Here is a 24,887-nt window from a genome sequence, read left to right as displayed (position 1 = left end):
CTCCTTTATCTTCTTATCTATAATAAGAATTTTTGTTCCAGATTCACCTTCCCAAAAAATGCCTCTAGCCAGGTCTATTGACGCTTGAGAACAATTTCCTGTCATTCAGATCTATTTTGCCTTGAGACACTCACAAAACTCCAGTGCAGCAGCGTGTCTACCTCATCCATCTGTGAAACCAGAATGGACGGCAGCATTCTTCCTGGTGATGAGTCTATTACTCATGGAAACCTTGAGCTAATTGCTTGGCAAGTGCACTCATACGGTTTTCTTTAGCCCCCGGCATACCTCATGGGTAGATAGTTCTTATCACTTCTCATTTCCTTGATTCAATCTCCCCACGCATGGTAGGCACATGGTAGAGTCAGTGAGACTTTCACTCCTGTTCAATACCCTGGGGCACAGTGGAGGAGAAGAGCTGACTCTGCAGATTCCCAGGGCAACTCCACCTGTCTCAGACAGTTAGTACCTTCTAGAAATGGCAACAATGGCTATATAAATAGCCAGGATCATGTGTATAGAGCTATGTGTATAGAAATGACACAAATCGCCATGTTTAATTAATGTCTGTTCCCTGAACAAGAGACTTGGGATTTTTAGATTAAAAACAAGAGTAAGTATTTATAAAGCGGGCAAGAGTCTGTGTATGGTTATTAACATAGACTTAGTTAAATAATGGACAGGTACGAGGAGGAAGTTGGAGCATGAATGTGGAAAATATCCAAAGCAGGACCTTTGCTGATTTAACAAGAAAGTCTGTCAATTCAGAGGTTTGAATCATCTTGTTGTGCAAGGCATGTTTCTCCTTAGAAGTACATGGTTACCATGGAACCAGATGGTCCAAGTAGGACCTGTGTCTAGATGTGTCACACAGACCTTGGAGAGAAAAAATCTTCCTCTTGGGAAATATGCCTTTCTTTATCCACTTGTGTTTGAGCTTGCTCCTGGATGGGACAGCTCCAGATTCTCCCTCTAGCCACAGTTAGTATAGAAACAATGGAGACTGGTGGGCAGGCTTAGTTCTACCCACCTTAGGAAATAAAAACCATTAATGATGACTAGAAAAGAGAAGGGATAGAGAACTACACTGTAGAGCCGTATCTGTTACAATACATTGTGATTAGCCAGCATGTCAGAGAAAACCACCACGACAATGAGTAAATATTTCCCATAGTACTTAGAGAAATGATAGATAAAAATACTGTTCCTGACTGGCCGTAGTGGTGCACACCTTTAATCCCAGCACTTGGGAGGCAGAGCCAGGCAGATCTCTGTGAGTTCGAGGCCAGCCTATTCTACAGACCAAGATCCAGGACAGGCACCAAAACTACACAGAAACCGTATCTTGAAAAAAAAAATACTATTCCTTCTGAGGCTGATGCCTTTCACATAATGACTGACTGAGAAGACAGTTGGAGCCAGAGAGTGGAAGGAGAAAATACTTATTAGTTCATCGTCAGATTGTGGTCAAACTAAGACTCATCTGTCTTCACATTAAAATGGAGGCTAGGACTTGAATCCCTTCTGCTCCCTTTTGGAAGGAAGACCTTGGACAAGGAACCTCACCTTTGGCCCCATGAGTGTCTCCTCTCAAGAGACCTCTTATTACATATATAAGGAAGTTGCTCACTCTTCACTGTTCAAACACTGATGTCCCAACCACACTTGAACGCATCACCACGTGCCAGACGAGGCCAGAGCCCAGCATTCTGCCTTCAGTGACCTGCAGGGCTCTCCACCACTGTGCACTCAGCTCTTTCTCAGTGTCACTGCCTTGAACGCCTTCCATCCCCAGTGACAATAAAGCATCTGCCAATGACTCTCACGAACAGGGAACACCAAGCTGTCCTTGGCATCAAGGGTCCGGTCCAGCTGTTTTCCTGGTCCATTTCCACTCTGAACAACTCCACACAAGTACCCTACCAGCTTGTTGTCCATCCTCGGCAGCACAGCCCTACAGTGCCCTTAGTAGCTGTCACACAGGGTCGGAAACACATGCCAAAGCCCTTCCTGGCCAGTGTATAAACTCCAAGTGGTGCTCGCAGCATAGCCTTGACAAGAATAATCCTGAGAACTGTAGCTCTCTCATTGCTCAGGGCCACTAAGATGTGCCGAGCATCAAACCTTGTCACTTTGAGGTAACACTTGGGCCAAACCAGGATAAATTCATAGGCTTTTGTTGCTTTTAAGGTATGTATATAAAACCATGCATCAGATGTGTACATCAGTGGGGTTTTCTTGTTCCTTGGGTTTCCTCCATTGGTGGGCCGTTCAACCAAAACCTCATTCCCGAGTCAGCCTTTATTCCTCCACTGCCTCCTCTTCAACGGTCTTTCTTTTCCTCTCCCTCTGATCTTCATTCCTTCCTCCTTTTCTGTTTCTTCCTCTCTACACCGTTTTTTTCATCATCTCTAGTAGTGAACTATGCTGCATGACTTTACAATGTTCTCACACACACCGCCGATTTTAATTTTTTTAGGATTTTGGAAGAGCTATGATTGCCACTTGACATCTGTTGTTCTCATGACGTTTTATTTTCCACAGCTTTACTGTTTCTGACACCGTTGCTTGTATTTGCCTTGCAGACCAGAAACCTCACTGTGGACGGGAGCTTTGGCGCCTGGTCTCCGTGGACATCCTGCACACACACCGATGGCGCTGCTGTGGGAACCTGCCTCTGCCGGTCCCGCTCCTGTGACAGTCCAGCTCCACAGTGTGGTGGCTGGCAGTGTGAGGGCCCTAGGATGGAGATCACCAACTGTTCCAGGTACGTGCCTCAGATCGCTCTACTGGACAGTCACGTGCCACTGCAGATGGTTGAGAAATCTGGGCAATCACTCTTAATACAAGCCATCCCTTTAGTAGATGGAGGGTGCAAAAAGACAGGGACACCCATCACTTAACTATTATGTCATTTGTGGAAGAAAATTTTAAATTGCAAGTTAAGTTGTAAATTAAAATTGCTTATAAGCTCATAATTAGATAGGAAAACATTACTAATATACTCAATATAATTGGATTTTTTAAATGCTCATTACCTAATATCTTTCTGAAATAGATGACTGATAATCCCTACTGGTGGAGCATGTTACATTAGCTCGAAGGAATCTTTGCTCTATGCATCAGTAGATCAGAACTCAGCATACCCCAGCTCTACTGACGTCAGACACTTGGTCACCTAGATGTCATGATCCCCAGAGGTCATTTGAGTTGCCTCATGCTCTTTTCTGACCGCACTTGTTCATCCTGCCTGCTTCCCTGTACACCACAGCATCAGAAGAGCTTCTTGAGTCAAGGTTCAAGCCTCCTTTTCACATGACTAACAGTCCATTTCTTAAAATCTTACCTGCTTTTCAGAGCCTAAAATGCAGAAACAGTAAGGGAAACTATTTCCTTAGCCACTGACTGAGGGTAGGTTTGGGTGATTGAATTGTGTGAAAGTAAAGAAGACCTAGCATGCCCAGGAAGGATGGTCAGAGCAGAATGTGCAGACAGAAAAAGGCAAGCCTCCTCCTTGTCAACAGTTTTCATAGGGTAAACTCAATTACCCCATAAAGTTTAAAGAAGCCAAGGAGGGCCACAAAGATAAGACTATATAATAAAACAGAAAACACAGGTGTGTCAACATTGCATCTTGCTCCATATAACTTCTCTGCAAGGAGTTGGATTCCATGAGTGCCTGACAGGAGCCTGACATACGTTACTGGACTTGAAGATGACAGTGATGTTGTTTCATGCTATTTCATTACCGAAAGACTATAGAGCTCTGGGTTGTAATTGTTTGTCACTCAGGCTACAGTTCCTGTTGGAAAGTCACCCTCTAAATAAGCTCATAGTGCAGCTCACTTCAGATTAAAATCTTAGTAAGTCAGCCTGTTTCAGTGATGCTGTGTGAGTGGAAGCAGATGACCATGTACTGACTCCATTGTAAAAACTCCCCATCCTCTGTGTGATTACTTCATGGAGCTCTGTGATTACCTGACACTGCATCTCAGCCGCTTCCAGAAGTATGCAAAGCTAAGTCCAGATAATAAAGAGTTACTTATAAACTTGCTTCCCTTATCTCCCGATTTCCTATATCCTACCAATTTTAGATACTTTTATTTACTTACTGTTGCACATGCAGCATATTCTTCATATTATAAATCAAATATATCATAAAGCTTCATATATTTTTAAAAGCTTAGGAAATTAAAATTTAAAAGTAATATGAAAATCAGTGTGTTTCTGGATTATCTAACAATTTTCTTCATAGGTGGAAAAACTTTATAAGCAGAAATATCTAATTTAGGTTGAAGTTAAGTTGTAAAGTTCTAATAATCTAGTGAATTACTTAGACAGTGTGTAGGGCTGTGGGTAGAGGGGAATAAGAAATTGGCTTGTTACTTTTATGAGGAACATTGGAGGATCAGTCTCATTTTAATTAAATTATCAACCATCAACAATTTATCATGCATTAGATGAACGGTATCTGTTTTGTTTCTCTCAGTGTTAGGTTTCAGCTGCTAAACTGGGAAACTACAAAACGTATTTAAAAGATCTCAGGAAGTTTCATTTTAACTAAATAATTTGTTCATTATTTCAATTTATGTATTTAATTCTATGTCTTCAGTGTTATCATTACATACTTTTGTGTTCTTAAGGAAATGTATGAAGGCTGGTGTGAATTGACCTTGAAAATGTATGAAGGCTGGTGTGAATTGACCTTGAAAATCCAGTAGCTGAGGATACAGGACGCCTGGGGGAATGCCTTTGTGGTTAACAAATAGAAGTTCTGAGGCTGGAGAGATGGCTCAGGTGTTAAGAGCACTGGCTGGTCTTCCAGAAATCCTGTATTTAATTCTCAGCACTCACATGGTTATAGATGGCTCACAACCATCTATAATTGTAGTTCCATTGGATCCAATGCCCTCTTCTGGTATGCAGATGTGCCTGCAGGAAAATATTCCATAAATAAAGGAATCTTTAAAAAAAAATAGAGATTCTACATACAATATGTATTAGAGCTTGGATCAAGCAATAAAATGAATATTCTAATGCTCAAAAATGATAAAATACTTCCAACTTATTTTTAATAGCACAAGAAAACTTCTAAGGGAGATATTTAAATTACAAAGACTTTGAATATATTGTCATTTTCTGAAAAAAATACACTACTGAAGTATTGTATGTCAGTAGCAATATATTTTGTAAGTAACTGGTGAAATAGCGTCATTTTGCTTTTCTTTTATTCTTAATATAACTGTATCATTCTGTATGTACAGTAGCACAGTTGCATATGGAATTATGATTCTGAATTAAATATATCACCATTTGTTATTATCAAAATTGGCTGGAAATCTTGAGGAAGATTCTACTTGTCCTGGGCATGAACACTGCCTATAGGTTTGTGCATGCTTACAGGTATTCAATTTAAGATAATTTGCTGGATGTGACTTTCAATGATTTTCCTATCTCAGGGATACTGTTCACAGGTTATAATGGATGTGATAAGAGTCAAGCAAAATTTAGGATTCTATAGGGTTAGGATTCATTTCTAATACTTTGCAGTAAAATACTACTCTAATAGTTTGAAATTTTTATAACTAAAGTTTCTTAGCTGTTTCAAACAGTTAAGTATTTTAGAAATGATTTGTGGCTTTCACATCAGGTGCCAACTGTAAGGGACCCACAGTAACAGAGGTTACCAGTCTGCTCTGTCCAAAGGCTGTGGTTCCACACAATCTAATAGTCCACCCATGGGACAAAGGCATTTGCTATAGGAGCCGATGGGTCGCAGAGTCTGAGCTGGCTTGACTGAGATGTTAAATCACTTGCTTCTCCTCAGGAACGGAGGCTGGACTCCCTGGACCTCCTGGTCGCTCTGCAGCACCACCTGCGGCATTGGCTTCCAGGTGCGGCAACGCTCCTGCAGCAACCCCACACCCAGGCACGGAGGCCGCGTGTGTGTGGGTCAGAACCGGGAGGAAAGGTAGGTGCCTTCTGTGTTCCTACGCCACCATCCTCATGCTTCCTGCCATCAGTGCGGCCGATTTCACTTTGGGATCTAGCTTGGTTTGTCTATGGCATTCCTCTCTGTTAAGCTAACCCACACCTCATTTTTTTCTGACATCCTTCAATTTTGACCAAAGGTTCCCATGAGGAGCCTCGTTCTGGTCCTGTTTCTCTGCACGCTTGAACTGGCTCAGGGAATCCATTCTCGTGCTACTGGGTGCTCAGGAACCAGGGGCACCTGTGCGCTGGGCTTCTGTGCACCCAGAACGTGAGCCTGCTGGAGAATGGTGGTTGAGATGTTAAGTTAGCCCCGTCTCAGTAGCTGCAAATCCTAGCAGGTCCTGGTGATAAGGGCAGGTAAGATGAAGACTGTGCTGTAGGCAAGCGAGAATAAATGCAGGGGAGACTGTGTCCCTCTACCCTCTAGTCTGTGAGCAAACATCCCCCCTGAGCTGTCTGCAGTACCAGCACAACGGAAATTGCCTTCCACAAAGACTTTCACTGTTCAGTGCTCCATCGGGACATTTCACCTTAGACTTGAATCCAGCAAGGTGTTTTTATGGTTTTGTTATAGAATTAACCATTTTGCTTTGACTCCAAGGTCTACTCTTTGTTCCTTTTCTTTCTCTCGCCTACTGAATGCATATTCCATTCTGTCACTATTAGGGGTGAAAACTTGTAGATGAAGTTCACATCACTTTTAGGATATCACACATGCTCGTGCGCGCACACACACACACACACACACACACACACACACACACACACGTCATCCTATTGAATGGCTTCCAGTGCCTTTTAGTGAAAAAATATAAGCTCCTACTCAGTGTCATGGGTCCAGGGAGTCTCATAAAAATTCCTTATCCATATATGACCATGTAATTTGTAAACAAAGAGCAGACTCATTGTTTTTTTCATGTAGTTTTACAGTAGGTGTTGAGTACATCTTAAAAGCAACTAGGAAGACCATTTTGCTTCTTCATCCACCAAGTTTCTTACTTACCAGTTAAGAGTTCTTTCCTTTTGACTAAGAATGAGAAGAGGGTTGCTGCTACATACAGACAGGATTTGTCATTTATGAATTGGTCCCCTGAGATAGTCTTGTTCAGGTCTGTATTATTTCCACTAACACCAGTTGATAGGTGAGAAAGCTGAATATAGAAAAATCTTCTTAGTACTTTTCCCAAGGCTTGTAAGATTCTAAACTAGTTGGAAAGTTTTCAGCACTGTAAATTGTCATGTTGTGTATCCCATTCCGGTGAAGTCATATCTGTCTGCAAATGCTTTCTTGGAGTCCAGGTACTCCACAGACACCATCTCCTTCCCCAGGCTGAATGGACAGGAAGGTCAAGACTCCATAACTTTGTGGCCAACTACACTGTGTTCTGTCTGTCCACTTGAAATCATAAAGCCATGCTTTCAGAAAAGAATTTAAAAATAATGGCTAGAATTTTTAGATGCCTCACACCTAACAAGTTCTTCATTTACAGGAGACATGTTTTTTGGAGTTAGATAAGGGATTGTTTAATAGAGGAAATTTTTTTTACTTCAAATAATAAAGAGATGAATGGTAAGAACGTGGACTGTTTTTATAAATTGATGCCTCTCTGTTGAGTATGCTTTCTAGGAGACTACCAGGCATTTCAGAAAAGCAATATACTTGATGTGCCTTGGTCTCTGTTAAACAAACAGTTCTTAAATTTCTTGCTGTGGGGACATCACTACATCACGGAAAACTCATTTTGATCCTGGCAGTGGAGATATTTGATGATTGGCTTAAGGGATGGGGGGGGGGTGGTTTACAGGATTCTAGGACCAGTCACATGAAATAACCAATACATTTTGTGATATTTAAATAGCATTAAACTCTCTCCACAAATTCAACTTATGCCAGCAATATAGTTAACGATTTCTGCAAAGTTTTCAATGTGTGACTCAATCCATTGGGAGCTTAGCCTCACACAAAATCTCCTTGGATTTTTCACATCACTTCTTTTTTTACACGTGCTATAGAATGTATGAATACCCTTTTTACTTCTAATCCATTCTTTGGAATGGATTTCTTGAGGAGCAGGAACCTCCAAGAGGAACCAGTTCTCCAAAGGTCACCAATAAGGTGGGACAAAGCAGCCAGGGGCGCAAGCGTCAAAATGCATTTGAGTTCATTTTCTACTGCTCTGTCACCAGGGCTCCAGTGACCCAAACAAAAACAACTGCAATCACTGTGGCACTCTGTCAGAGGGACCCTCGTGTCAAGGCTCCTAAGTTGTCAGCCAGACACTGCCCCAAGCCTTTGACAACTGAGCCTTCCTGGTGTGGCCTCCAGCTCATCACAAACTGAACTTATGAACAGATTTCCATAGTCATAAGACACAGCCTCATCTGGCCACAGTGGCTTAGGAAGAAGAAAATCGTGGTCCCTGCCCACCCTGCAGAGAAGGGGATTGTAGCATGATGGAGCAGGTTTCACTGATGTCACTTTAGATTCTGTCTATCACAGACAATTCTCTGTCCTCAAGTCGCTCCTTCCCTTCTATCTGCAGTGTGCTTTTCGTCTATTTGCAGGGTTCCCAATGCCATACCCCTTGCTAAGCTTCCTTTGGTTGACAAAGAGGATCCCTGAGTCATACCATTGCTCTTGGACTCTCATGGATTCTATGCACACTGGCAGTCTGCCCCCATTCTTCAGTCTTGCCAAGGTTTCCTCAGGAAGTTAAACAGGCATGCCCCAGCTTTCCCTGACAGCAGACAGTGGTTTGCATAAGGATGGCCCCTGTGGACGCATATATTTGAATGCTTCGTCACTAAGGTGTGGAACTCTTTGGAAGGACTAGAAGGATTGGGAGGTGTGGCCTTGGTGAAGCAGGTATGACCTTGTTGAAGGAAGTCAGTAACTGTGGGTGAGCTTTGAGGTTTTAAAAGCCCATGCCAGGCCAAGTCTTTCTCTCCCTCTCCCTCTCCCTCTCCCTCTCCCTCTCCCTCTCCCTCTCCCTCTCCCTCTCCCTCTCCCTCTCCCTCTCCCTCTCCCTCTCCCTCTCCCTCTCCCTCTCCCTCTCCCTCTCCCTCTCCCTCTCCCTCCCCCTCTCTCCATCTCTCTATCTCTCTCCCTCTCTCTATCTCTCTCCCTCTCTCCCTTTCTCCCTCTCTCCCTCTCCCTCCCTGCCTATGGATCAGGCTGTAGCTTTCAGCTACAACTTCAATGCCTGCCAGCACACTGCCATGCTCCTGCCATAATGGTAATGGACTAAACCCCTGAAACTGTAAGCAAGTCCACAAGAAGTGCTTCCTTCTGTAATTTGCCTTCATCATGGTAGCTCTTCCCATCAAGAGAACTAAGACACAGCTCTTGAGTGCTTGGGAACTATTTCTTAGTTTTAGATTCTTTAATTTTAGAGGGTTTGTTTGTTTGTTTGTTTGTTTTTTGTTTTTTTTTTGTTTGTTTGTTTTTTGCCATCAGCAAAGTCTAGTCTAAGTACCAGCTGGCCCTTGTTCTTTTTATGGTCCACCCCTTATGTTTTCTCTTTCTGTCCTATGAGCTGCAGGAAACCAGTAACACCTCAACTCTGTGCCTTGAAATGTTGTTATCTGTGTAACTTCCTTCACACTTCTATGTCCTATTTCTCATATCAGTATAGATGACAATTTTGGAAGCTTTGTAGAATTCTGTAGTCACATTTTACTAACTACTTACCAAAAAAAAAAAATGTCCCATTTTCTCCTTACATTTTTTTGTTATGGTAAAATATAAACAACATAAATTAGCCACTTAGCCATTTTAAGTGCAGAATTCATTGACATTAATTAAACTCACATTATTGTGCAAAAAAAATCGTAACTCCCCATTTCCAAAACGTTCTCATTATCACTAAGTAATAGTATTCCATATCATCATTCTCGAGGCCCCTGGAAACCCTGCTGACTAGTCTGCCTATTAATTTACATATTCTGTGTATCACATGTAATTGCAAATCTGTAATGCCTGCCCTTTTGTGTCTTGTTTGCTTTACTTAGCATAATGTTTTCAAGCTCCATCAATGTTGCAGCTTAGATCAGAACTGAGCCCTTTGTGAATGTGTGGCATACAATTGTTTTTTGCTTATTCAGTTGCCCGTCCATGGAGTCAAGTCATTTCTTCCCCTTGCCTATTTAAACAGTGTTAGAATGAACACTGGCTTGTTGGAGTTCCTGTTCCAATTATTTTGTATAAATGAGTGGATGATCACATTGTATGTTCTGCTTCAGAGGGATGCCAGACTACTGTCCACTGTGGCTTCACCATTGCCTATTCCCACCCCAGAGCACAAGAGTTCTGGCTTCTCCACATTCCTGGCAATGCTTATTATTGCTGGGCTGGGTTTGGACCATCCTACTTGATATGAAGAAGTGGTTTAGATTTAGATTCCACTAATGCCCACATGATGACCTGTCTGTTTTGCTGCTCCGTTGTAGTTCTTATTCTATTTCCTTCTAGGCTTGCCCCCGTCTATTGGTGAAATTATTAAGGCCAGTCCACGTAGTTAAAAGGGAGGTTTATTTTGTGGGGTAACTTACAAGTGAAGGGATAGGTAACAGGGTCTGGGAAAGGTGTGGCACAGTCCAGCGGTGTTCTCTGAAGAACTCTGCTCAGTCTACCTTGTAGCTAGAGTTTTCCTGCCTTGCCCACAGTCAGGACAAATCTCTGTCACCTGCCAGTCCCACAGCTGCTCAGACCCAACCAAGTAAACACAGAGACTTATATTGCTTACAAACTGTATGGCCATGGCAGGCTTCTTGCTAACTGTTCTTATAGCTTAAATTAATCCATTTCCATAAAACTATACCTTGCCACGTAGCTCGTGGCTTACCGGCATCTTCACATGCTGTTTGTCATGGTGGCGGCTGGCAGTGTCTCCTCCCACCTTCCTGTTCTCTCAATTCTTCTGTTAGTCCCGCCTATACCTCCTGCCTGGCCACTGGCCAATCAGTGTTTTATTTATTGACCAATCAGAACAACAGATTTGACATACAGACCATCCCACAGCACTACCTCCAGCGTCCAGGGTCCAGGAACCAAGAAAACTGGCCCATCCAGATCTTGGGTCTTCAGGGTCCTCTCTCGGCCCTGCCTTGTAGGCGTGACAGTTACTGAAGCCTCAATAGGGGTTGGAACTTCCAGATCAGAGCTGGAATGGCTACCCACTATACCCATCACTTTCTACAATGTCTAAGTTTCTAATACTCCACATAAAGTGACTTGGAATTTTCTGTGCTTCTGCTTCTCAGAATCTTCCCTTCTACCTGTTTCTGGGTCTGAGAGCCATGTTCAATGCTTTTTTCGGTGCCTCTTACATTATTAGCACTGTGTTTCATGATACCCGGCCTGTTTCAGAGTGCATGTTATGACGACACACTTTACTGTGTAAAGCTGCTTGTGTGTCTGTAGAGTCCCTGGCCTGGACACAACCCCCTTGCCATCATGGATGCAGGTTATCAGGAGGCTGAAGTAAGAAGCCATGGCTTTGTCCTCTGATGCCCACGTAGACCAGGGTCTGCTTCCTTAATTATACTTAATTAGCCTTCCTTAATTAGCCTTCATGTCTGCCGGACTGCCAGGCTGAGGGCTTCAGTTTCTTGGTGTATCTGAAGTTGAGGCCACTGTCTCCTCCTCAACTCACCCCATTGTCTGCTTCCTTAAAGCCAGAAAGGGAAGCATTCTTGAAATAAAGCCATTGTAATATTATGTGACATAACCACAGAAGTGGCAGCCGCCTGTCCTGGTACCTGTAAGTGACACGCCTCACCCATATTTGGGGAGAACATTGAGTTGTGAGTTCTGAAAGGTAAAGAGCGTGAGCTCATTTCAGAGACTGCCCAATATGTCATCAAGTTAAGGGGCTCAGGGACTAACAAGAATGTATCTTATTCTTATCTTATTGGAAATGTTACTGTTCTGTGATGAGCTAAAGTGATGCCTTAATACCAGAGTTACCACTCTTTCCTGGTGTGCTATCTGAAAGCTCATGGTGTGTTCAGTGCATGCATGGTTCTCTGGTGCCAAAAAAGACTTAATTCTTCCTCTATGGTCCTATGAAGGGATAGCCAGGAAATGTGAACTAAGAAAAACAGTTCCTCAGAGGCCTCAGTGAGGTGGGGCTCGCAGACTGTCAGGAGGAGCTAGCGTAGGCTCAACCCGATTAGAAGGAAATATAAGAAGACAGTGTCAGTGCTGTGAATCTAGCCTCAATGGAATTACAAATGCCATTATTTTTAGAGAAAGTAGGTTTATGGAAAAAATCGATGATTTATAGAGAGACAATGTTAGTTTATTAGTAAGCTTTTACAAGTAAAATAACAGCAGTCATGAGAAAAAATTAAAATCTTAATTTTTAATGCACCATAAAATGTGTCTGTGGCTCCTGCTTTCAGACACATTTGGCCTGATAGAGCCAGGAATATGTTAAAGACATTATCCTGTTGTTTATCCTGTTGTTTTAAAAGCCAGAGGACTGGGGAAATGGGAACCAAATGATGGCCCACCGGGCAAATATTTATCCATAATTAATAATGATCTAAGCAGCCAGAGATACCAGTGTAGCTGCTTCTCTCACTACTGCTTGTACAGCTCACTAAGGAGGTTGCCTGTGGGAGCGTGGGTAAAGCAAGGGGGCACAGAAAGAAAATATGTTTCTCATCATCAAAGAGAATCCAGACTGGGGGCCTTGGCAGGGTCCAGCCTCTAACCAACCCCACTAAGTTGGAATTCTGCATAAAGAGATAGCCCAGCCACTTCTGCTTCCCTCTGACCATTCCTGTTACAGGCTATTGTCTCTACAAATCTCTGTGTAGCTTGTTTCACAGGAGAACTGTAGAGCGAGAAAGAGAAAAGGTAAGTGGGTTGTTGGTGGCCTTAAGTCCCAGCCCAAGGGATAGTTGGTTAACACTAGTTCAAAGTCCAGCGTTCCATGCACAGGTAACCTTGCAGGAGATTTTTAACTGTAACAACATGCTGAGCATTCTCAGAGGTGGCCTGCTGCAGGCCAATACAAGAAAGTATTTGTGCACGCTGATTTATTTTGCTCTGGGGAAATGGTAGCACAGCTACTGTGCTCTTTATTAAAAGTCAGGGGTTTTATAGGCATTTTAGTAGGATTTTCTTTGCCTTTTCTTGTGTGTGTGTGTGTGTGTGTGTGTGTGTGTGTGTGTGCCTGTGAGTACCCACATCTATATTCATTGAAAATTGAAACTGGGAAAAAGCAGTATAAAGAACTCATACATTTAAAATATCAGTGAGTTGACTTATAAGTGTGAGATGTCTTCTTTTCTCTTGTTCTCCCTCTTGTGAACTGCATGTGGATATTTTGAATTAAATGTGAAATGTTCTGAGTTTTCTTGACTCCTCAAAACCTGTTCTCAAAATAAATAGCAGCTCTTTCCTGGAACTCTCCAAGCACCAACATATACATGAATATTTACTTCCTGTTACTCCAGACCTCTTTAGAGACTTGCTACAAGAAAATTCTAAGTCCTTACTTTTCTCTTAATTCACTTTTATACCTAGAGACCTCTCTCTCTCTTTCCCTCTCCCTCCCCCACCTCTATCCATCCATATATATATATATATATATATATATATATATATATATATATATATCTTATGTCTCTGATTATGTGTCTGTGGTGATATATTGTACACCCCAATAAAGCGAATCTAGCCCCTAGCTTAGACATAGAGGCCAGACAGTGGTGGCACACACCTTTAATCATATCACTGGGGAGGCAGAGATCGGTCTGGATCTCTGAGTTCAAGGCCACACTGGAAACAGAGCCAGGCAGTGATGGCACACTCCTTTAATCCCATGAATGAGAAGCACACACGCCTTTAATCCCAGGACGTAATATGGCAGGACACAGAAAGGTATACAAGGCATGAGGAAACAGGAAGTTGCTCTCATTAGAGTGAGGATTTTGTAGAGGTAAGCCACTGGATAAAGCAGTTCAGCTGAGATCGATTCGGATGAGGACTCAGAGGCTTTCAGTCTGAAGAAACAGATCAGCTAAGGAGTTGGCAAGGCAGGGTTGGCTGTGGTTTGTTCTGCTTCTCTGATCTTTCAGCTTTCACCCCAATATCTGGCTCTAGGTTTTTTTTTTTTTTTTTTATTAATACGATCATTTCGCAATTCGTGTTACATCTGTCTCTGTGTCTGTGTCTCCCTGTCTCTGTCTCTCTGTCTCTGTCCCTTTCTCTCTCTCTTCCCTGTTTAGAAGGTCCCTCCTTCTCCAGGTGGACCTATAAGAGTATCCAGTGGCATTGACCATAGGAGCCCAGGCATCAGGAGTGTGTGCCACCATCTTTAGAGCAATACCATGTATTTTTCCTAGGGTAAATACTGCAAAGACAAAGAGTAAAAAATACACAGGGCCACTGGCTCTTCCACATGTCAAAGTTCATAGATGCTAACCTTGGGCAGTACTTAAGTATCTAGAGGCTCCTGAAGCCGTGACATTGCCCATTGCTTCTCCCTGAACTTCGGTGCTGGCTCTGGACTCCACTGGCTATTCTTCTGCGCATTCACAGTTGCTTTAAAGATGTTCGCACCATGCCCAGCGCCGTCCACTTCTCATCCTCCCCATTTCTCCACCGCCACCCTAGCTAACCTACAGTGTTTCTCTTTCTCATTGCTGCAGCGCAGACTTCAGTGGTTAGTGTTTACTACATTGGCTCTTCCTGCTCGTGGCCGCCCCTGAGGTTCAGACTCCAGAGTGAACGCAGAGAGCTTCTCAAGTTTGGGGGCTTTGGCCACCAGTGGGATGAGATGCCATGAGACGTCTTCGGTCTCACTCTGGTGGTGCTGTTTTGCTCGTAGAGTTCTATGAGGCTTTCTTGGTTTTGTTTTTTGGTTTTTCACTATTTGGCGAAGTTGGACCATTCTATCACGTGTCATCTCTTTCTGTTCTCCTCTCAACATGGTCACCTTTCTTGCTTGATTCTCTCTTTGTGCCTTAATCAACATCCGAAACTCCAGTAAGCACTCTCTACCCCTCATCCCACCATCATCTTTCAGCTTGGCCTTTCCTCTTCACACCCTTACTCATTCCCAAAATCTCCTATTCTCCATCAGGGTTCCATCTGTTTCTATGGAAGACACCAGACCTTACCAGAGTATCTGTTGAGAAATCACACAATTCCCTTCATGGTTTCCGGTCACCATTTCTTTCCTTTCCTACTTCAGAATGCATTTCAATTGGAGTGTCCAGTGCAGTTTCAGTGTCCTGTGAATGATAGAAGTATCACTATGAGTCGTGATGGTGTTTTACGCTGTGCACATTTTGAGAGTGTCGATACTTTGCTTATTCATCTGAGACTGTGAGCACCTGTTCAGCAATCCCTCTGCGACTCCCTTTGCATAACACTCTACAAAATCCACTTGTTATGAACAATGGTGACAGGAAGGTCACTGGCTTAGGCCCAAAGGTCTGAATCTTTGTTGCCTGTTTCTTAAGGAAGATGGCCTTGTGAGAAAGATATGAGGAAAGAGTCTTATATTTTGATCCTCCTGAGAGGCTAAGTTTAGATTCAGTAGATGGATACATGAATGTAAATTATCCTGTAAATCACCAAAGTTGCTGTTAAATTTGACTGTGTTCACAGTTGAGTTCTTCCTCTGCATCTGCGACCACTCGTAGAACGCCAGTCCATTCCCCTGTGTTCGTGTGTTTTTTTCTTTCACTTCACTCCATTGCATACAGTTTTAAAGACCTCAGGAAACTTAAGTCATCACAGGGCCAGAGACCAGCTGGGGTACTCAACTTCAAAACTTTCAAAGTGGATGTATGTACAGAAGTGCAGAAATTAACTACTGTAAAATAGTCCTGACATTTGTAAAAATATAGTAATGAGATATTTAGCAATCTTTGGTCTTTTAACTGGTTGTCACTTAAAGTTATTCTGAGACCTTAAAAGAAAAACTTACAAACAGCAGCTAAGTAGCAAGTGTCAGGGCCTTCAGGCCAAGCTTATGCTCTCTTTATCTTCAGAAGATTGTCAACTTATTTGATTGAAAGATAAGAAACTCCATGTAAAGCTGTGCTGGCTTTGAATTCATAACCTACGTTATCTTTTGATGTTTATGCCTAGCAGATAAATGTCCTACCTAGATACTTTCTGTTTGCTCTTGTTTTGGGGTGTCTATTGAAGGGTTTTGTTCTGTCTTGTTTCTCCTTTACTTGGCTGCACAGGAAGTTCCATCCTGCATTGTGAGTTCAGCATCCTCTTCGCTGTCTGCCATGTATCCCATTGTCTGTGCGCACTCAGCATGGCCAGTACCCCTCTGCCTCCTGTATGGTGCAAGCACTCCAGACACAGAAAGCCTCTCATGCAGAGCATGCCCATCTGTCCAACATCTGGCACAGGGATGGGAAGCAATATGGCTAGTGGCCTCCTGTGACACTAAACAGTCTCCTTTTCCTCTGGGTTTTCCTTGTTACAGATACTGCAATGAACATTTGCTCTGCCCGCCACACGTGTTCTGGACAGGCTGGGGACCTTGGGAACGGTGCACGGCCCAGTGCGGGGGTGGCATTCAAGCCCGCCGTAGGACCTGTGAAAATGGGCCTGACTGTGCAGGATGTAATGTGGTAAGTTACCACCTCACTCCCAACCCACACTCCAGAGCTGGGTACTCAGACTCAAAACCTCCTGAATGTTCTACACATGCAAGATGCTCCTAGCACACTAGATGCTCAACACTCTTGATAGACATTAGGACTAGGCTGTCTGCACTCTTTTGGGACTGTGCTCACACTTACCCAACTGCCAGTACTGGATGTTTTTTGCACTGGATAGTCTGCAAACCTTTGTACTTTGCAGAACCTATATGATGTATAGACATGAAGTAGGCAGACACTGAATGCTCTTCTTTTCTTGTTTGTTTGTTTTATCTTGTTTTTGTGATCTCACACACTAGCTCCTCTTTAAATGTCAATTCTGCAGACACTATATATTTTATAAACATTAAATTTTCCTTAAATACTAGATCTGTTTTGTTCCAGTCCCCAAGGTTCTGAAACTTTAGAGGGCATGCAAGTGTCTCTTGTTAATGAGAATGTGGAGGGCATGGTGGAAATTTAAAGTACGTGAATTAAGTATTCACATTTGGAGTAAACTGAAGAATTTTCCAGTTCCAAATACAGAGCTTTGGAAAAATCTTGCACCTAGCAAACTTTGGTCACTGCAATTGGTCTGAGGAAAGGAATGAATTACCCTGTGCTGGGCTCCCAGGCACACGGAATGTAATGTGGACATGACATTGTGTGGTGACAGAGAAACTGGCACCTTTGTCAAAGTGCGTTGATAACACATCAGAGAGAATAAAAGACCACTTAATGGTTTTGTTTTTCTTCTGTCTTAGCAGCTCATATTTCTTTTAACACTTTAAACTGTCAAATAAAATTCCACTTGGATGGGCTCGTTTCTAAAGGCCCATTGTTGTGTGCACCCCGCTTTTTCTGTTAGGGTGGCTGAGCACTGAGTCTGTCTGGGACTCACCATGCTCACTCTCTCCATGCTGGCCACAGACTGCATGAGACATGGTGAGGACTGCTGGGTGGAGAAACTCACCATGGGAAGTGCCGGCATGTTCTCTCCATGGCCTTCGCAGTCAGATTTTTAATACTTCCATCCCTTGTTTCCTGGGGCTAACCAATGTCTTTTATGCTGTTGTAAAGCCTGTTTTGTGAAACATACAACCAGAACAACCCCAGAAAGCCAATGGGACTGTGGGGACAGGAAGAAGGTTACGAGGCACTGTATCAGGTCTTATGCTAGACAAGGAGGCTTTCCTTACTAGGATTTGCAAGTAGGTTTCTTCTGCCTCGCAGTGGTAAAACTATTGTAGTGTTGTTAACCAGATATATTAGTGATCCTGAGCTCACTTTAAACTATGAAAAATATTCATATAGAATAGGTAAGTTGGATAGATAGATGATAGATAGGTAGACAGAGAGAGAGAGAGAGAGAGAGAGAGAGAGAGAGAGAGAGATGATGATGATGATGATGATGATGATGATGATGATGATGATAGAGAGAGATGAGAAAGAATTTATTTCAGGTTCTAAAATTTAAAATTAGTTATTATACATACATAAATGCAAATCTCTGAAGACTTGCATGTCTAGTGGAAAACCTTCCCTCTCTGCTGAAATAACTCATCTTCTCCTGTTGTGCCATCAGTGTGGGCTCCGTCCTTGCACATAACATTTCCTGTAGAAAACCAAGAAAGGAGTGTTCTGAGTTAATCATATACCTACATTCTAAACACTTTGCAGACTAAAGAATTCAGAAAGTGCTGGGTGGTAGTGGCGCACGTCTTTAATGCCAGTACTTGGGAGGCAGAGCCAGGCGGATCACTGTGAGTTCGAGGCCAGTCTGGGCTACAGAGTGAGTTCCAGAAACCCTGTCTTGAAAAACCAAGAAAGAAAGAAAAGAAAAAAGAACTCAGAAAGCAATGTGCAGCATTCTTACTGTAAGCTGATGCCAATAATGGCATTACAGATAGATTAATTCTCAGAAAGGCCTGTGAATGGAAGCAAAGCATGCCCAGTGTATGTGATAGATTTAATTACAAATATAAACACTGAAGGTTCTCCAAAATGTTGGTGTTTATTTTTATGGTGGAGCATTCTGGTCATGGAAACTCAGGCATATTTTAGGGACAGATTTTTGACATAGAGAGGAGGAGGCCTAGACCTCATATCAATGTGAGCCATGCTCACTGACCTCTGAGATTCTGTATCCTCAAGCATCAAGTCAGAATCTGGAATGCTTCTATGACTCCATCATCCCTTCTATAGATCCTGGGGCACATGTTTCCAGCCAAATGACTGATCGTGTCCAACAGTGTTCCTCCCTGGTGACTAAGCTCTTTGATGAACCTGTAATGTGATGTACCTGGACACTAGGATACTTACAGAAAAGGCAGTTAGAACCCAACTCCAGGCCAATGAATCACTGGGGCTTCTGGGCTCCTCTCTGGATATCTGTGCTTCACAAGGCAATTGAGAGAGCTAGGTGTATGCTTAGAGCCCACCCACTCAGACTTTGCTTCTGAATTTCCTGCAGACCTGACCGAATGCTGCTGTGTACATCTTCGGGTAGACATCTTCTGTTAAACCATAGGGCTCTAGCATCTGAGAAACACTGAGGCTTGATAACGTATGATATCTGAGTGGGCAGGCCAATCCGATGTAGACAATTCTTCAGTGAGGTTTCCTGTCCCAAGATGACTCTAGATGTGTGTCGAGTTGACAGCTAAAGGTAACTGTGACACTGTGTAATATCAAATAAACATTTGACTTAAATGGTAACTGTTTACATTGAATCACATTGCACACATCGGGGTTATTCTTTAGATATGTTATGATAGCCTGAAATCTTGCTGTATAATATCATGGTTCTCGCTTATTAAGCACATACTGTATGTCACACATTGCATTGTGGGTAAATAAAATGCAGATTCTATTTTTGCTATGTTAGGAGGGGTGTTTTTCATTAATGCCTCTACCTGGAGATGGGCAAGCTCAACTTGAGAAAAGTTAATGAACCTGCCCAATAACAAGATGCCAGTAAATCAGTAGATAACTAGACCATATCTAATGCTCTGACATAAATAGAATTTAAAGACTTCATTACGTAATGTATTTGGGGAAAAAAAAGCCTGACTTTTCTTTGTTGTTATTTATTATGAGCTGTATCTTAAAATAAAGAAAAGGGGAATTTTTTTTCTGTTTTGGTTTGTGTTTATGCTTTAATCTATCATTCATAAGCACCATTGATTTCTTTTAATTTGTTCATTATTTTGAGAATTCCATGCATGTGTTCAATGGAATATATACACCTTACTTATCCCCTCCAATTCTACCCATATTCCCCAATATACCTTATTTCTCAAAATTGTGTCCTTTTTTTGTAGCCCACTAAATCCAGTCACTGTTGCCCATGTGTACATGGCGTGGGACCATCCACTGGAGTAAGGGAAAACTACCAGAGGCCACATCCTGAATAAAGAATGGTTCTCTCTTCCCAGCAACAACCCACTTCCAATACCTCCTTGCCTTAGACACTTTTGAGTTTTAATAATAATAATAGCCTCCTTCTCCCTTCCTACCATGGCAACATGATAAGGAAATTGTCATGAGAATAAAAATTAAAAGGAAATGAATTCATATCAAAAATATCAAACTGATGATCTGGGTAAAGATTAAAAAAACAGGAAAGAAAGAATCTACAAAGTGCCAAAAGCTGTATTGTATGAGTATGGCTGCTTCTTAAAGTAATGCAACCCTCAAAGAGCAGTAGATGTTTTATAAGAGAGAAATAAAGGCAGCCTCACATACAGCAAAAATAAGGAAAATTTTCAAAGAATAAAAGAGGCTGAATATTACCTGTATTATATTTCCTACTGAAATACCACACAAAGACTGAAGCAATGGGCCACAAGCTAGGATCTGAAATATCAACAGAGAACAAAGTACATAGTTATGTCCTAGATGTGAGAAAGGGTCACAGAGGGCCCTGTAAGGTCAAGAAGAAAGACCTTGAAATTAATACCATCGAAAGAGATTCTGTGACAGTTAATCACAGATGGCTGAACACCCTCAAGTATGTTTTTATCCAGAAATGGCACTGCGAATCAATTCAGAAGCCAGTAAAATTGGCAAGTAGAACTTAGGTGGGGGCTGATGGGTAAAATAATGACAGGATCACATAACCTTTGTTTTTATGTTAGTACATTGGAATCTGCAAAATGCATCTCATATATTCCCTATTTCCCAAATGAGAAAATTGAGAACCATGGACAACCAGTTAAGTCCCTGAAGACCCTTAGATGGGAGAGAAAGACCCGGTCCATCCTTTCTACCCTGTTCCCGAGCAGTCCCTGTGTATGCTGGTTCTTCCAGAACACGCACCACTGAGGATGGGGGTGGGGGTATTAGCTCCTAGCCCACACCAGTCCAGGGGAAAGGGCCTAAACAGGCACAGTCTATGTTTGCCTTGAACTCTAGTTTTTATTTATTTCTAGACTGTCCATAGACTTTCCCTAAGGCCAGAAATGTGCAAACAAGTTCAGTTTTAAGGGGCCTCATGATCAGAGCAGACGTGATTGTAGATGTCGTTTGTGACATTTGTTATTTTAAGTCTCAGTTGCATACGGTGTCACCTGCTTCGTCTTCCTGTGTTTGTTTATGATCATGATTCACAACCACCTGCTGTGTCTCTTCTTTTGCTCGTGTGCTTTCAAAAATTTAAGATACTTGTGTTGTCTCCAAGTAAGCAATATTCTGAAGGACACTAGAAACCAGCTATGTAATTTTATTTTATTTTTTTTCCTTTCAGAGCTGAGGATCGAACCCAGGGCCTTGTGCTTGCTAGGCAAGCGCTCTACCACTGAGCTAAATCCCCAGCCCCTGTAATTTTATTTTTAAAAATATTTTCATCCCAACTTCTGACACTACTAACATTTTGCTGAGTGTAAATAATCTAGTAGTATGAATTTAGTATTTTATAGTATATTTCATCAATTTTTTTCTAGAATTTTTTGGTATAGTTTGTTAGACTCTGACAGAATTTTGACATCAGGGACAATGATATCTGTTGTTGAATTTCCAACCTTTTTTGGATCAGGTAGCAATATTACAGCGTTGTGCAGATAAGTCAATACCTATGTTAAGAAAAATGTCTTCCTTCTTCCTAGGGTGGTAAAATGGTTGGCCACATCTGTTTGAAATTTAGGGCTAAAACATCGTCTAGTTACAACATTTTCTCTGCAACATCATTTATTTTTCTTCAAATAGGACAGTACCACTTCCCTGTGTCACAAATAGGCAGGAAGAGAACCTGGGAGACTGAAGTTTATACTCTTGAACAGGGATTGAAAATTGCTTGGTTGGTTCCTTTTAGTGAATTCGGTAATATAATTTGGGTCTTAAATATGCTGAAATTGTCTGTGTAATGAAGACTCATGTCTTAGCCCATGGTGCTACCTAGAGGTCATAGACTTTTTTTTTTTTTTTTTTTTTTTTGGTTTTTCGAGACAAGGTTTCTCTGTGTAGCTTTGCGCCTTTTCCTGGAACTTACTTGGTAGCCCATGCTGGCCTCGAACTCACAGAGATCTGCCTGGCTCTGCCTCCCGAGTGCTGGGATTAAAGGCGTGCGCCACCAACGCCCAGTGAGGTCATAGACTCTTAAAGAGGTTACAGCTTATGGGAGAAAGTTAGGTTGTTGGTATTGTGTCCTTGAAGGGGATACTGGGGACCTCTCTTTTCTTCCCTCCTCCACTTCCGCTCCATATCATGAGGTTTGCTCCTCTGTTTGCCCTGCTGTTATATACTACCAAGTTGCATCTCAGAGTCTCTGGGGACTGTAGAGAAGACCCAACATGAAGAGCCACCTGGGTAAGGGTGGTTGTAAAATGCCAACTGCCTTTCCAAAGCAATGAAAAAAGATGGTTTGCCTTAAGTTTCTTGCCACATCTGACTTTATGAAAAGAGATTCCAAGCTTGCTGGAACAAGCCAATAAGAACAGAGTTTCTGACGCTACTATTCAATGGTTGGATTTAAAGTCTGCTGGGGCCCTCCTGCCTTGCAATGTCCCATGGACTTCTGGGAAATTTCCATCCATCAAGTAGTTGTGAGTACTGATTATTAGGCCATATCAACACCAGACATTTTTAGAGATTCACAGTGACTCTCCATCCTTTGAAACTGTTTCTTTCCTTGGCTACATGAAAAACAAAAGCTGCTTAGAAAGTCCAGACAAGATCACTTTGATTCTTAGAAAGAGACACATGAAGGTGAGGCTCCTTTATTCCGGAAGTTAGTATCAGGCAGTGGAACTCTAGCTGCTGCCCACTCTCTGGCATCCTGAAGGGGTCAGGAGCAAAGCCATGAGTTGGAACAGCAGGTTTTAAGGGACCTCTCTTCCTAGAAGCCAGCCTCACTATACACAGGATAGAGTTTGATGTGTGAGATCAAAAGTGTTTCAGCTAGTTTGAATCCAATTCATTTTAACTGCTTTCTCCTTTTCTTTCCCTTTAAAGAAACTGCCCTTCTAATGTCATTTAATAACTGATAAGACAAAGCATCTGCTTCCTTAACAACTATTGTAACTGAATGAGTGGGTGCAGGGATCTTCATGTGATGTATTATTAGGAAGGCTAAACAGATGATCTTGACCTTCACGGTGAAGATCAAATGATGAACTATTCCATTGTACTGTTTGTAAAGGGCATTTACTTACACTTGCAAGCATTCTTCTCCAGAGAAATGATTGATATCCCTAGCAGAAACTGAAAATTACATCTTCATAAGCATGGGAATGTAAAACTTGCTTTCTTTTGTTATGAAATAGCTCAGCAAAATGCTTAAAAAATATGAAAGATTGTTGGAATGAAACCACCATATGTTGTTAGAAGAGGCTTGTGCATTTTGTAAAAGTTAATGTCAGTACACAAAATTGAGTGGTGGGGTGGATGGCCACAGAAGTATACATTTTCTCAAATCTAGCATTCCAAGTTTGGCAATCAAGTTTAAGAATGATGCATAATACATATGGAGAGAAAAGGAAAAATGATGGATTACAGGAATTAATCCATCACAACTCTGCCTGTAGGACATATAAATAATCGTCTACAATCTCAAAAATTGTTGTTGGTGCTGAGATCTGGAGTATTTCACAAAAAAAAAATGTTTTATTTATAGAGTTAGAAAGCTCTGATGCACAAATTTCTTTCTGTAAAGAAAAAAAATGCTGGGTTTTTCTTTTCTGTCTACCATGATTCAAATACTGTGGTGGAAAAACTAATTAAAAAGAGTTTTCATGAAGAAAATGTTTTCCAATGTATAAGTGATATAAACCACACACACACACACACACACACACACACACACACACACACTTCCCTTTTAGAGTTCCCCAATGAATTATGTGATATGTTTAATACTTAATATTAAAATACCTGAAGTTCAGTTGCAGAATCCTGGTAACAATATTTCCTCATGCTTGCTCACTATTTCAAGTCCAGTGCATACACAATACCTGCAGAATGAGTAGATTCTTATGAAGGCATAAAAAATACAATGCTCAGCTAAAGAGAATTCATATTATTTTAATATACTCTTTATTCATCCTTTTTATTAATTCCTGCATGCATAGAATGTATTTTGATCATTTTTGCCTCCAGTTCTTCCTTTAACTCCTTCTACTAGACCACACCCTAGAGAAAACGGTGTCTCTATGTGCTAGCAGCCATCACCTGTCGATAGCTGTTTAACAAGGGGTGGGATTTCATGAATATTTTACATGAGTAGGTGAAGTGTTTTGCTCTATATTTAAGGACTCTGAAGAAGTTATTTTCGACACATTCAAATTATCTTATTTTCCAGTTATGTCCTCCATTTTTTACTTAATCCCTGCTGACATCATGCTAATTGTAGATGATCTGTGTAGAATATTCACTGGACCTTTTAGTCAATTTAATGTCTCATGTCCATGTTGGGAGCTTGTTTTCTCATCTCATCTGTTTCTGTTCTTACTGGGTATTTGTTAATTAAGCCAAAAGATTCCACTTGCAGTGTTTCTGGTACATATTTCTAAGGAGATATTCGTATAGCACAAGTAGACCTCCAGTTAATAGACCCTGGTGCTCTTCTTGTGAATAGTCTAGTAGAACAGGAAGTCCTGTTTATCCTACAGAAGATGCCTCTTGAATTCATTTTCAGTAGACATATATTTAAATATGTCAGTACATCCTGTTGCTACACACACTGGGGCCATGATGCTAGTCAGCATTTTCATGCCGTAGGGCAGCCTGGACTGGGTGGTCCCTTCTGAGACATGAATACTGATTCTGCTCAACCA

General features: G+C 41.8%; 1 protein-coding gene across 3 annotated transcripts in view; it reads left to right on the top strand.

The window, feature by feature from the left end:
• Sema5a (semaphorin 5A) overlaps nucleotides 1-24,887 on the top strand; it is a 474,447-nt gene that overhangs the window by 402,120 nt on the left and 47,440 nt on the right. For all 3 annotated transcript variants that reach the window (XM_042261366.2, XM_076551679.1, XM_076551678.1), the window contains 3 exons: nucleotides 2,586-2,767; nucleotides 5,828-5,971; nucleotides 16,461-16,608. In XM_042261366.2, coding sequence (XP_042117300.1) covers nucleotides 2,586-2,767; nucleotides 5,828-5,971; nucleotides 16,461-16,608 — 474 coding nt within the window. The remainder of the gene's footprint in view (nucleotides 1-2,585; nucleotides 2,768-5,827; nucleotides 5,972-16,460; nucleotides 16,609-24,887) is intronic.

Source organism: Peromyscus maniculatus, chromosome 15 (assembly GCF_049852395.1).
Source record: "Peromyscus maniculatus bairdii isolate BWxNUB_F1_BW_parent chromosome 15, HU_Pman_BW_mat_3.1, whole genome shotgun sequence".
NCBI classification, from domain to species: Eukaryota; Metazoa; Chordata; class Mammalia; order Rodentia; family Cricetidae; genus Peromyscus; species Peromyscus maniculatus.
The sequence above is the reverse complement of the archived record's forward strand: the minus strand, read 5'-3'. Positions and strand labels throughout refer to the sequence as shown.